The following is a 15,082-nucleotide window of genomic DNA, read 5'->3' as shown; positions in this document are numbered from 1 at the left end:
TGTCCGAGTAGAGAGCCCGGATAAAGTGAATTTATTTGTTTGAAGCACCTTACAATGACAGACACTTCCACGGAACCTCACGATTAATATGGTTGAACGCTGCCTTGAAGTTGAGGAACACAACTATAGTCTAATGTCGAAAAGTATGTCTATGTTCCGGAATCTGTATCACATCCAGGTCTGAAACCAACCTAGCTTTCTCGGTTTTGTCCTTCACGAGCTCTGATTAAATGTCAAAGAATTATTGAGTCTAATAATCTATACACTATATTAATTAAACTGACTCCTTTGTAATCGTCACAAGGGGATTTTTCCCTTTCTTTTAAACTGCGACGATCAGCGATCGAGGCCAGTCAGATGGAATTACGTCTAGTTGCCAAAATGAAGTTAAGATCTCAGTTAATCTAACTGCTACAACTGGATCACTATCCTTAAAAATCTCGTTCAAAACAAGGAACCGCGTTAAGAGACCAATTCACTTATTTGTGAAGTCCCATTAGCTCTGATGCACTAGTCGCCGAAGAAGCCTCAACATGAATCCAAGAGACTCAAGTGAAATACGTCATCATTAACAGTGTATGAGGCCAGCAAAATAGCTGACTACTTGCCTACCAAGGTATATAATTAACACCAGTCTACTCTGCACTAGTTTATGGTAGTAGGACATGGCGGTTACCATTAGGAAATAAGTAATGTTAACAAGCATGTGATAAGAAATTTCTTTGCTCCACTTCTTTTTTTGACGTGATAGTAATAATGTCGACATTAGACTCAAGGTACCACAGCAACAGCAGTAAGTCAATCAACGACGTTGCATGTCCATATTGATTGGAGAGCCTAGACTTTGTATTTTACATACTGAACAGTCATCTACTCTGATGTGCATTGGTGGTGTAGGCTTACTGACCTAAGAAATAATAAAAACCAGTGATAAAAATCCTATGCTTTCAAAAGTGATCAGAATCATAAGCATGAATTTACATATCCTATTTCTCTAAAACTTGAACACGTTATTATTCTGTTTGTCTGATAACTTGTTTATTTTTTTTATCATCTTAAAATAACTACCCTGTTTAACGCTTTAGTAAAATGCATTACCTTGAAATTATGAACTTCCTAAAAGTCTGTTATTAACTCTTCCTGTTATTTTTTAACGATCAAGATCAGTGAGTAAAACAAGAAACAAGAAAAATATTCCTTCCAACGAACTCAGAATTGTAATCTCACCAATCTAATCAAACGTCTTGCTTAGTAAGAAACTATAGATTTTTTTGGACACGAATTAGCAAGATAGTTGACAATAGTCAAGCATTATTCAAACCACAAATTCAGAACATTAAATAAATTTGAATAAAAACGGTTTATGTATCATCAAAGTTGGAAACTTTGATCTTTTTTCTAATTGGAAAATCTTACGTACGAAATATAAGTAAACCTCACCTGTAAAATCTTGTTCACATCTTCTGTTATCTTTTTCGAAGTCTCCAGTTCAATGACCTTTTGTCTTAAGGATGTAACTTCTGAGCATAAAGCTAAGAGAGAAGAAGTAAAAAAGTATGGGTCAAGAAAGAATAAAAGTAGAAAATAGCCCTAGTAAATGCTAATCATCCAGAAAGCAATAAGAACGATAAAGAGGCTAAGTATAAGACAACAGTTTGGTCGGTTCTTTTTAAATTGAAACTACATTTTTGGTACTGTTAACACGCATGAGACAGTGTTAAATTGTGAAGCACTTCTATTGTCATACAAAGAACGATGGAGTCCAGATTGTTGAAGAATGGTCGGTTTGAAAGTGTAGCCTGATGGTTTGGACACAGCATACAACTACTTCAACTAGAATAAGAAATAAGGCTTCACTACTAAGTTTACTAGTTTGACTAATATATAATAAACATAACTAACATATAAGCTAGGACAATAAAGAGACGGTTCAAAGCAACAAATTTCATATTAAGCTACTTAAGGGGAAATTTAGATAGAAAAGTGATAATAATCACAACAATAGATGGACAGAGTAACAATAAAACTAGAAATTGGGAAAACAAGTTAAAGATTAAGTATAAAATGAAGAAAAGATCTATCCTTACTACTCTAAATGATGTTAAGTCATATCATCATCTTCAACTAGTTGTCCGATGAATTACACCTAGGAAGAGTACATACGATTACGATCTATTCATTGATTTATATCATAAACTGGCATGATCACCCTAATGATTCATTAATTTTAATCCTACATTAAAGCATCATTGCAGATCAGGTGATACGATAGGAAACATATACTAATCACATCCATTAAAAATCCTAATATCATCTTAAGTTATGTTTTATCGAGGCGTTAATTACGGATGAGGAAATAATACCAAGAGGGGAGCGTATCTAACACGATAGATAGACCAATACACAACGATAACTCAACGATAAAAATATATGTGGTTTATGAAAATAAAGGATTTAGAACGTAGACCCAACAAGAAGAATGGTTAGTTATAAGCGTTGTTTACAGTTCAGTATCAGTAATGCCAATTAACGTGCAAAGGTAATAATTTTGAGAAATAATTACAACATAATTGTTTTTGAGGTGATTGTAGAACATATTTACATAGAATTTTAGGTTTAACACCAACACTTCACACCAAGGGGTTCAACTGAAAGTAAGCGATGCTTTAAGTATAAATATAGTAAATTAAGACAGCTTTTATATGTCTGACATTATTCGACATTTGTCGGTTCGGAATTCGGTGAACTGGATTGACATAATTTTGGCTGTAAGGACAGTAAATCATAACTATATAGGATAAAATAAAAAAACGGTACGTACCAGATGAAGCAAGTTGTTGACAATGTTTTTGAGCCTCCTCCAGTTGTTTATTAGCCTCGTTTATCATTTTATGGTGTGTCTGTTGTGCTTTAATTATTTCAGCTTTAGATATTTCTAGCTGTCGACGCAAACCAGTCACTTCAACTTCCTGAATTAAGTGAATGAAGAAAGTACTAACACGGTTTCAACTAATGTATATTCAAAAAATTATAATCTTTAATCTGAAATAATAACGACATTACATCCCATACCAAAGAAATGTTAAACATATGAATACTACCTTAAAAAAGAACCAACTGCAATATTGAGATCATATAGCTCAACGCTTTTATCATTATTTCTGTACTATTTTCCCACAATATCGGAAAAGACAAATAAGCTTATGCAACTCAACCAAATAGGTGACGTTGAACACATGACAACGATGAAAATCATAACTGTAGGAGTAATGATTTACAGGCTAATAATACAAAACTGATTATATTTATTGCTAAAGTCACTCCAGTTGGTCCTAATGACGTAGATAAAGCGATACTTTTACGTCCTATGTATGGGTTCAGACTATTGGATTGCTAGTCTACAGAACATGTGCATAACAACTAGGCGAGCCGAAAACCTCACTTCATTCAAAAACAAAGAATATTTGAAAGAGCAATTAGATCACCACGTACCTAGACTGGATATCATAAACCCTTTATCTTCCCCTCCCAATTCCTTTTTGTACTATGCACCTTATTCACACGACTTTTTATCCTATTATATTACTATTATACTGATTATGACTTGACACTTTATTACAAACCATTCTGACTTTCACTAAGTGATCTTTCTAATTTGTAAATGATACTATTCTGAAGAACTTATGTCGTGACAGATGCAAACGTTCACCATTCTTAACATATGACATTGTCGAATTCAATAATCCATGCTTTATTTTGGCCTTAGTAAAATATCACAATAATTATGGCCTTATAACTGTAGAGTCTGATGAAGTTACTGAAAGCAATTGCTCGCTCAAATATTTTATTTTGTTTGTGAATATTCTATAAGAATTTTTAAACTTCATTTTATTCTGAACATACACTTCATCTTATTTGGACAGTATCATCTTCAAGAACCGAAACAATAAATAACCTTTACAATACAGTCTCTTATTGTATCCCTATGAAGATAGGATTTTAGCTAAAGCATCTGAAACTCAGTCAAATAATAATACCATAAATATATTCAAAAAGGACCTACTATGGTAAGATAAAATGGTACAGACAACCCTAACATAAAATTGCTTTTGGGAGATTCACTGAAGATATCTAGAACAATCACAAAGGATCCATAGAAAACAAATCAAACTAAACATTAACGATTATGGGTTATCCGCAAAATGATATGATTAATTTTACAATGATAGTGACTGTAAAAAAAGAGGGGTTTTACATTTCTAACCTTCTCAGTTAAATTACGTTGAGTTGTATTTAGTTCTGCTTTAATTTCCTCAGTTTTCGAAATAAAACGTTGTTCTAAAGATTCTATTAGTTGGGCTTCTCTTTCTTCAGCTCGTTTTAAAGCATTTCCTGTAGTAAGCTCAACTAATTGACTAGATAAGGATTCATTAGTTGATCGTAGAGCTATAAGTTCTTCATTCAACTAAATAAATAAATGAATAAAGACTATTTCACTTAAATACGCTAAAGTGAATAACTGAAATTTTTTAAAATTAAACTTTCGGTTTTCATTAGAGTCAGCATTTACATGATATATATTTTGAATTGTAAGGCAAATTTATAATGCTTTTAAAATGCCATGATGACTTGGTTATATATTAAATGCGTCAACCATCCTCATACTCCTATCAAAACCCAAGATTATCTTGTTGACGATTAAACCCTTCACTCACCTCTTAATAATTATTCCATCCCCATGACTAACCCTTCTCGTACATCTTTATCACAACGCGCTATCAATGCTAATGATATGAGTCCACGAAGTGATATTCCTGGTCTCCTGAAACCACACGTTGGAAATTTTATTGTTCGAACACTGTGTCAAAGAGGAAAACGGGTTTCTCTATCCAAAACTCTAGAATCTCGCTCCATCGAAGTAAAGTCATTCATTTGACTCACCTTGTCAACATGAAGAACAGGCACGATTAACCCTTTGACTATCTGCAGACCACATTGCTACTTACCGTGGCCTAGCTGACATAGATATACCAATAAATTCAAAATTAGCACAGGCTTTGTAAGACTGGATTCCAGTAGAGTCGCTCGTGGACTGTTCGACTAAACGGGACAGCAAGAACCCAGTAAGATAGGGACACACCCCGTTTCCTTCTTGTTGATAAAACGCGGTCTTCTAACAGTATTGAGAAACAACGCATGTTTGGAAGCAGAATTAAACAGAAGCTTTGGTGCTGACTGACTTTCGCACCTATAGACTTTAGTGGATAACCATATGATATTAGTGTATCAATCGGCAGTTATACATCATCAGAAGTATGTTGTGCATATTCTTTGAGTCCTGTTAAAGAAGCACTTTACCAAGTCTCGCTTGTGTTGCAATGGACAGAAACCGCGGAAATTCAAATATTGACCAATACAGGTTGGCTTCCCATGAACTGACCATATGGTTCCATCCTCTCCTCGACTCCAAAGTATGTCTAAAAATGTCGATCAGTTGTTACTTTCTTCCTCATAGATCATTACGATGTCATTCTGTGCTCTATTGAATTTATATAATAACTGAGCAAAATCGAAATTTTTATCACACATGACCAACATATCATCCATGTATCTCCTATACAGGGTTTATATCTCTCTATCATTTAGAGGTGAACCCAACAGTATGATTTTAAGATAGAAACTAAAAGCAGCCATCGACAAAACATATTACACTGCCATACTGATTGTGATCGAAAGGAATAAGCCCATGATTCCAAATAGACCTTGACATTGCACGAATGATTGCGTCGCATCCCATTTCACTTACTAGTTTACATGTTTGTGTGGACACATACATAGGGAGGAGTGATAGTACAATGCAATCAAGGGTTATGGGATATGTGCCTAGATGGCTTCATAACCCGTTAGTGTGAAATGTTCCAACAAAGTAGAAAACCATTTTCATTGATAGCAAAGCAGATAATTGAAACGGGACATAAAATTGACATCAATACGGTTTTCAAAACTTTGTACAGAAATTCTCAAGGATGAATTCTTAGGTTTATAGAAGCACCCAAATGCCCTGGTACAGCCGAGAGTGGAGAGAGTCCGCTCTCCCTCTCGAAATGCTCTCACATGGCCAGCGAATATATAGCCTCTGCCAGGGAAGTCCTACTCACTGCCTTCTCGTAGCGTGGGTGTCGTTTACGAAATTGAGAGGACGAAAAGCGAATGTCCGGCGCTTTAACCGGGTTGGTGGACACTGAGGGTCCATCTAAGGGAGTTGGAAAACCCTGATTCTAAACCAATGGTGCACATGGGCTCCAGTATCCTGAGGGAACAAATGACATATAAATCAATCGTTGGTCATCGGCTACCATGGGACTGCATCTACTCACGATGCTCTACTGCCTTGTGGATCAGATCTTTCGTTCAAAGGCTCCGGGTGTGGCCCCCTAAGAAAACCACCTGCTTCAGTTTGAGCACCTGGGCAGTATCACAGCCCTCCCACCAATCGAATGAGATTTGTGCGGCACACATGTATCTGGTGCTTCCTTGTACCAATATTTATGTGTTTAAATAAATAAATAAGTAAAAACTCTTAAATTTAAATCTCCTTATGTGTACAGAAACAGTTTGTCGTAACCTTGAATTCACTCTGGTAATCCTCAAGTCATTCTATGGCCTAAAGTAATGCGACAATTTCCTATTCTTTCCATACTATGTTAATTTTCTCGCTCCCTTATTTTACAGTTATCACTTTTCCTACTTAAACTTTCATTTATTCGACCTTTATTAATTTTCCCATAAAATCCCTTGATAAGAATATGTAAGACCAAAATGTATAGCGCAAATAAATCACATTTTCCAGATCAACTCCGTCTTTTCATTGTTTTATCAGCAATCCAAGTTACACTGACGATAGTGAAGTCAGTTTACCTTATTTATGAATGTTAAAGCGGTGACATCTGTTATATGAAAAAATGTTATCTACACAGAAACTATAAAAAAAGAAAATTAGTGAATCTGAAATTTTTCTGAAAGAGACCTTTCACCTAACCGAACAAGACTATTGAGGCATTTCATTTATTTAACGACACACGGATCCAGTCATAGATTATATGTTATCACCTCCAGATTAAACTAAAGAGTTTTAGAAAAAAAACACTTGTATATTAGGACGATGAAGTCCGGACATGTTTGCATTCAAATTAATTATTTGATACAGTTTTGAAAGGTGACTCATATTTGTTCATCCTGGTACAGATGCATTCACTCTTTATCCTCCACTTGATCTCGAATTCTAATATTTATAAATGCCACTATCTTTAAGAACTTAGTTATCAATCCTCAGTCTTTCTTATCGTCATTGTTACTGTATTATTTAAATCTTAGGGAATTGGCCCTAATTTCCCTCATTGGGTACGTTTTTTGGTTGTTTTTTTTCTTCTGTACTTTTATCTGATTATTATCGGTTTTTTGTTTTTTAAATTACTATTTTACATTTAAACTCTAATCAGTTATTATTATTATTATTATTACATCATACAAGTTTTCTTGATTATTACTCAGATTATTATTATTATTATGACCTTTGTGTTTGTCGCTTTTCTTCAAATCTGTCAATTGAACTATTATCTGACCCATAAATTATTTTCTTCCTTACCCCTTGATTAGTACGTCACCTCATTTGTTATTTATTGTCGAATCCATTTATAATGCAATCTTTTCTAGCCTCCTATAGACATATATTTTCCATATCACTATATATACGAATGTACAGCTTAAGTAAATGATTTCGTCGAAAAGAAAATTTTCTTCGCTGAATTCTCTTTTTCTTATTCAATGACATTATGAGTTATTTTAGTAATATAGTATTGTAACATGGGCCAATGCACTTCTGTGCCAGGCTGTTTGATCCTTTCTAGGGCTTTTGTTTGGCAAATAATGGAACGGCTTTACAGTTTTTAGTCCCTGAATTTCTTATCTACGCATTGTAAACATTCTGTAAATTAAGAATTGTAAATGTATAAAAATATCATTTGGCAAGTTCGAAATGAAAAAGAATGAATATTCACTATTGCTGACACTTTTTTGAGACTTATTATCACTATATAAACGACTTAATGGTGCATATTCTTCTATACTGAAAAGAATTTGCAAGAACTTAACTTCCTTATGTTTATACTTTTCTCGAAAAAAAGTGCATTCATAAATTGTACATTGAATATATATCACCAACAATAAAGAAGAATCATTTGTTAAAACTTCAAACTCAGTGTAAGGTGTGGGTTTACTGTTGAAGTTACCAACAACTAGCAACTTCTGGGTAGGTCTAGATAATATGGATTAAGGAACGGGAAGCAATAAGATTTAGTATTTAAAAACTGGATTGCTTGGTACGTAAAACAATAAGGATAGTGCACACGAATCTAATCGATACACTGACTTTTAAAATGAATAGTTATTTCACTACTTATACTGCCTTAAAAGACCAAAATGATACTGAGTAACTATGGTAAAATCACTTTAATATGAAATAGTCACATAAATATACGTTATTTTCATGAGTTGCTTTTTTTCCTTTTTTCACAAATAACATGAAATGATTTTGTCCACTGCTAAATTTACATGATATAAATATATTACTTATAAGTAACTAGGTTATATTGCATAATTTCATTTCCTGTATTTCGTCGGTTAATAGAAAATTGACTGTCCTCTTAATGGTTAATATATTTTTGGTCTGTCTAGTGTCTCATAGAATTGGTCATTTTCATACTCGTTTATGCCAGAAATTAACTGATGTTATATATATATATATATATATATATATATATAGACGCCAAAAGCTTTTGACCTCGAACGACCTTGGGTGAATTCTTCTGATGAATTTAACTTACGGATATTTAATGTGAAATTTAGATCCACAGCTCAATAAAATCCAGTGTCTAAATAACATCACCAATTACCCAAGTATTATTTTAGTTCTCTTTCTAGCTTTTTCACATATCACAATACAGGAACTGCTTTCAATCCGAATATATCAGGAGGTTTAATTAAAAATATTGAGTGAAATTGTTCAGGCCAACTAATTAGTCAGTCTAATATGCATAAATATAAAATTTAGTAAGGAAATTAAAAACCTTTTTCTGAAACTCTTCGTTCCGTTTTAGTTGTTTTTGTAAGACTTCTGAGTTTCCTTGTTTAGCAACAAGCTCCTTACGTAATGAATTGACAGTATCTTCCATTGCTGATAGTTTGGAACGTAGTGTTTCTTTATCTCCTAAAATAATCAGCAAGAGAAATAATCAAAGTAAAATATTTATGAATTAAATTAATACGTATATATCAGTGGCGAATACAACAAGAATATCTGATGTCTTCAGGTTTGATAAGAGATAGAATATTCAGGCACTCAAAAACTATTAAATTATGGTAGATTCCTTAGAAGCACAGACAAAAGTAAAGTACGGAGTTAACAGGAAACCTAAAATTAAGTACGAAAATTAGAGTGTGCGAGTCTCCGATGATCTTTATTAGACTGTCTGAGGTCATAGACGTGAAAACTCGGATAATAATAATAATGATAATAATAATAATAATAATAATAATAATAATAAGGAGAAGAAGAAGAAGAAGAAGAAGAAGCCAGAACACATGTTACAAAGCTGTTTGTGATATCCAAAGAGCAATAGTTTTAGAAGAACTACGTGTAATATAACATGGTTTAGTAAAATAGAAGCTCATGTAGTAAATTTGAATAAGCAGAATATAAGGCCTATAAAGTTATAATAGTATGAAATGACCTACAAATGAAACTCACCTTCAGCTAATAACAAACGATGATTAGATAGACGTTTTTCTTTGGCGATGTCTTCTCTTAATTGAATAATTTCTGTCTGTAGCTCCTGTAACTGATATCCTCGAGCGGCATACAGTAATTCACGACGATCCTGTTTGTCGCTAGGTAGTAAACAAGAATCTATTTTTTCGTAGGTACTACAAGTCTTTATTGGAGCAATGCATGGGATAAACCCATTTTTCTGTGAGGTAGTTTTAGATGGTTCATTGCTAGCTAAAGGAAAAGTGAGAGTGAAACAGGTACGTTGAAATACTTTCCAAAAAATAGGGAAAATTCTATCTTTATTGTCCATGTATAGAAAACTTAAATTGAAAATTATATGGTAATTGAATGACTAAGTATAAGGTTAATGTAGGAGACTAGAAGACCATTATCGTGAGAGGATTCTTGTGTGGGCTCAGACCATTAATCTCCCAATGGCTTACATATATATAGTTGCTACTACCTATATATTTAAAAACGTTTTTTATCTCATGAATAACATTTTTACCCAAATAAACTGATTTTCTAAAAGCGATGTGTTGTATCGTAAATGTTGAAGCCTCTAAGCACTAAGTTAAAGAAATGAACGCCATCCAACTTACTTCGGTTGCAGAAACGGTTAGAACCGATATTTTTTATAGAGATTGTGACAGAAAACCAATTACATAAACTCACAGTTCGTCACTAAGTTAAACTTAATTTAATTGACGTTCAACTCATAAAGTCACTAAAAAATTGGTAGACCGTCACCTAAAAAACAGCGTACATTTTTCTCTTAATAACACTAAATTCTCATTATTTCAAGTTACAGTTGATAACAAATAGTTGGAGTCCGCAACTACTTTTCATGTATGATCCAGTTCATTTGAAAATTGGATTCGAAAACTTCAGAAACCTGGTTGATAAAAAGATCGAACATCTATCATCCAGTGATTTTTATTTATTTATTTAAACACATAAATATTGGTACAAGGAAGCACCAGATACATATGCGCCATACAAATCTCATCCGATTTGCTTGAGGGCTGTGATACTGCCCAGGTGCCCGAACTGAAGCAGGTGGTTTTCTTAGGGGGCCACACCCCGAGCCTTTGAACGAAAGGTCTGATCCACAAGGCAGTGGAGCATCGTGAGGAGATGCAATCCCATGGTAGCCGTTGACCAGCAGCAGGTTCATTCGCCATTCGTTCCATCAGGATACTGGAGCCCATGTGCACCATTGGTTTGGAATCAGGGTTTTCCAACTCCCCTAGGTGGACCCTCCGTGTCCACCAACCCGGTTAAAGCGCCGGACATTCGCTTTTCGTCCTCTCACTTTCGTAAACAACACCCCCGCCACGAGAAGGCAGTGAGTAGGACTTCCCTGGCAGAGGCTATATATTCGCTGGCCATGTGAGAGCATTTCGAGAGGGAGAGTGGGCTCTCCCCACTCTCGGCCATACTAGGGCATTTGGGGGCGTTAGCTGGATGGGATAATTTGGTTTTATATTGATTTACTTCATGATAGATTGTGCGGGTTCTAATATTTGAAGTTGGAATTCCGAAGGTTATAGATACGACTCGCTGATGAGTATCAGTAAGCCCGAAATTCATCAACTGCTTCTATCCACCAGACAACAAAACGGTGCGCTATGATAATTTAATTGACTCAGTGACGACACCAAACACTTGGGTAAACAGAATTCGATTAATGAGGATTGAACATTACATCAGTCACAAACGACGAACCCACCAACGTAACATAGTTTTCCCCGTCCCTTGTTAAAAAGTGAGAGGTAAAATTATTCCAAAACAAATGCTTTCATTACTATCAATTTTGATCCTGCTCTCTATGTTTTTAATTTATATCAGTTGTTAACCAAGATCAGTCAACAAAAAATTTCGAAGTAACCAAAAGTAAGCAACAGTAAAATCTAAAGTAGGTTTAATCTTTCCTACCTGGATGTGGCTCTTTAGGTTGCATATCTAAAGTGCTAACGGGAATAGCACAGTGAGTCATCTGGTCATACGTTACGTGAGATGGATTAGGGACTTGAGAACTTCCTGGCCAAATTACATTTTTTGGATTTGTCGTTGACATAAAATATGATGAAGGAGTAGCACCAAACGACCAGGCCGACGATGACATTTGTGAGGGGTCAGTATGATTAGGGAGAGTAAGAATTACACCTGATGAAAATTCATAAATATAAACATGAAGCTGAATCCGGATCTAAAAATTTTTGGGAATTACGTCTGAGATGTCTTAATTTGAAATAATAAAACCAGATAACCCAAACCTTTTTGAATTTTCACTAATAAACTGCATTACTATATCAAATAGTAAGACGTTTGAAGAAACAAAATATCCAATAACGATACATTTCACAAAGCCATAGACATCTTGATTTAAAGATTACAGTTGGTGCAAGGGAAAATAGCATAAACCACATATAAGCAAAAAAGAACAAATAACTGCATCGTTAAAAGAATGAAGTGACCACAAATAGTATGCTTTTCGAAACTTGGAGTAAAGTACAAGTACATTATTATCATCACCAATAACTATCACTAAATATTTCGGTTTGGGCACCCGGGCAGTATCACAGCCCTCACACAAATCAAACGATATTTGTGTGGCGCATATATATATATGGTGCTTCTTTATACCAATATTTGTGTTTAAATAAATAAATAATAATCACTAAATGCGTATAGGTAGGTTTAAACCTAGGGTATAGCAAACAAAAGCCAAGTGCATAGGAAGAAACATATTAGTATGGGAACAAAGCTAACCTTAACGTTTGAGAAACAGGAAATAAAGTTTCAACAAATACATTTACTACTAACTTACTGCAAAAAGCGCATTAAAAAGCGAAACCTCAATGACTTTACCTTGTGTTGTGCATGGTTGTGTATTGTGTTGCGTTACATCAGATAATCTATATCCAATCTCATCAGGAAGACTTAAATCCCAACTAAGAACCGGTTCAGAACTGGTGTCTCTGTGGTGAAAAATTACAAAGAAATTATGTTATTTTAAATTTGTGGTTAATAAAGTTCTCATTGTGAAAATTAGAACAACATATGTAAGCGAACAATTGTTTTCAATTAGATCGTCATCAGGCTTTACTCTAATATACATGAATATTTATATGAAAACTATTATTATTAACTATTATTATGCTTGGTAACGTATTCTATTTCATTGTGATTATTATTGACTCAAATAGCCTTGATTGGTCTAACATTTTCATATAAATATTCATGTATATTAGAGTAAAGCCTGATGACGATCTAATTGAAAACAATTGTTCGCTTACATATGTTGTTCTAATAAAGTTCTATCCAAAGTTGTTATTTGTCTTACTTTGTCTCATTATAATAGTTATTACAAGGAGGATGACTATTGTTTGCATCTTCAAATCTCTCGGGTTCGTTGTTGTGATCTTCAGGGTGCTGAAAACCACGGGTGTTCATGATGCACTGACCATGCGATTTTGCGAATCCGCATCCATTACGTGACTGCCCACTATCATTTTTAGAACTTGTTAGTTCATTTGAATTTGTTGTTTCATTTTCGGAACACTATTCAAGGTAAAATATAGACAACAGAAGGTAAAAATGAGGCTAAAACTATGATGTACATATGTACTATTTTTATATAGAAAAAACCAAATTATTAAAACAATAAGTTTGAGGACTGTCACTGATCATTTTCACAGGGTTAGGCCGAATAAATTGAGGTTAGGGAAGTAATGTAGAATTACATGCAGCCAACAGCTTTTAATAACCAATTTTTAAATTCTCTATGGACATAAACTAGCAATATCTCAACAATAAGCTGTAAGATCACATGACCATTTTCAGCTACCAGAAACATTGAACACTTTACTTTTTAATCTAAATCCCAACTAGATCTTCATGCTGCACCAGAAAGTGTTTCTTACACAAGCCGTTTTCCTTTATTTTGAAAGTCAATATGATTTGTAGCAGTTTGTAGCTAAACATAATATCAGACAAATAAATTATGTCGCTCAGTGAGTTATCTAAAACTACATGAATAATTGAAAGCTTGCTAAAATCTTTCTGAAGTGATGACAATAATTTAGTCATATATAACGTAGAGTCAGGGATGATAATTGAATTCCGTTGGCCAATAACATAATTACCGTCAAATACTGTGATACATGTTATCAGCCAGATAGTGTATAAAAATTTTGATGAAGAAGCAAACCTATTCAGATAATTGAGTTGCACATGATTTTTCGATGTCGTCATACACTCAAGGTAAGCAGGGACCTATTCCTTTTTTTCAGAGTATGACATTCACATACACAGCGGAAAAAATTACACGTCAAACCCCTATTAGCACTGATGGCATAAGATCCTGAAAAGTAGAAAAACTGGAGACTATAACTTATGGACGAACAAGTTTGATTAAAAATAGGTTTTGGATTCTTTAGCGATATTCATTTATCCATTGTACCAAAAATTTATTGGCATTATAACTGACGTCAGTTCGTAATGAGAACCCTAATTCCATAGACTAACTCATAACCCTTATTCCGCCCAAGGAAGTATGTGGACATTCTTTAGGTTACCCTAGTGTCACTAAATGGTTGTCCTTATATAATAATAGTCCCACAGAAAAACTTTCTCAACTTTAGACAGCTCATTTAATCATGCGATTGACATGAGTAGAAGCAAACATATAATGCCTGATTCTTTAAAAGTTCACTACCAAAGCACAGTGACGATCATAAGATCTCTAGAAAACAACCTATAACATACATTAACTGAAGATAACTTGAGTGTCAATTTTAGAATGGATTACGAAAGTTATTTGGGAGTCGTAAGATTTCTAGCACAAGATCCCAAACAGCCAATAAAGGGGAAATAAAGCGGAAAATGCATTGGAAAATAAGTCGTAAATAAAGGGGAGATGCGCCAAAATGTCTGCTTTTTCGCCTATATAGAATGCTTAACACACCTCTCCGAAATTCTGGATAGCTCCTTCCAGCAAAGACAATTTTCCGGCTTCAAAAACGCTCATTAAATCGTTGGAGTCACACGGTTCAGCATCATTTGCAGCAAATCCTAGCTGGTTTTCTTCATCACTGAGGTCAAAATTACTCAACTGTTCATAAATTAGTTGGTTAAGCTACACAACCATCTGAAGTTAATGACTGCTATTACCTCTTGTTTAAGGATTGGGTCTTCGTGATCCACTTCTAAATCATTTATTTTAAACTCATCACGGTCGAAATTTATCAT

The 15,082-nt window shown here is 34.2% G+C and overlaps 1 protein-coding gene across 1 annotated transcript in view; it reads right to left on the bottom strand.

The window, feature by feature from the left end:
- Positions 1-15,082, bottom strand: part of Smp_170590 (putative cation efflux protein/ zinc transporter) — a gene marked incomplete at both ends in the record, with an annotated part of 79,673 nt that extends 64,591 nt beyond the window's left edge. Inside the window, 10 exons of the mRNA XM_018795011.1 lie at positions 1,441-1,532; positions 2,822-2,969; positions 4,265-4,465; positions 9,126-9,265; positions 9,806-10,057; positions 11,765-11,995; positions 12,701-12,810; positions 13,176-13,393; positions 14,799-14,969; positions 15,005-15,082. Coding sequence (XP_018649366.1) covers positions 1,441-1,532; positions 2,822-2,969; positions 4,265-4,465; positions 9,126-9,265; positions 9,806-10,057; positions 11,765-11,995; positions 12,701-12,810; positions 13,176-13,393; positions 14,799-14,969; positions 15,005-15,082 — 1,641 coding nt within the window. The remainder of the gene's footprint in view (positions 1-1,440; positions 1,533-2,821; positions 2,970-4,264; positions 4,466-9,125; positions 9,266-9,805; positions 10,058-11,764; positions 11,996-12,700; positions 12,811-13,175; positions 13,394-14,798; positions 14,970-15,004) is intronic.

Source organism: Schistosoma mansoni, chromosome 1 (genome assembly GCF_000237925.1).
Source record: "Schistosoma mansoni strain Puerto Rico chromosome 1, complete genome".
NCBI classification, from domain to species: Eukaryota; Metazoa; Platyhelminthes; class Trematoda; order Strigeidida; family Schistosomatidae; genus Schistosoma; species Schistosoma mansoni.
The sequence above is the reverse complement of the archived record's forward strand: the minus strand, read 5'-3'. Positions and strand labels throughout refer to the sequence as shown.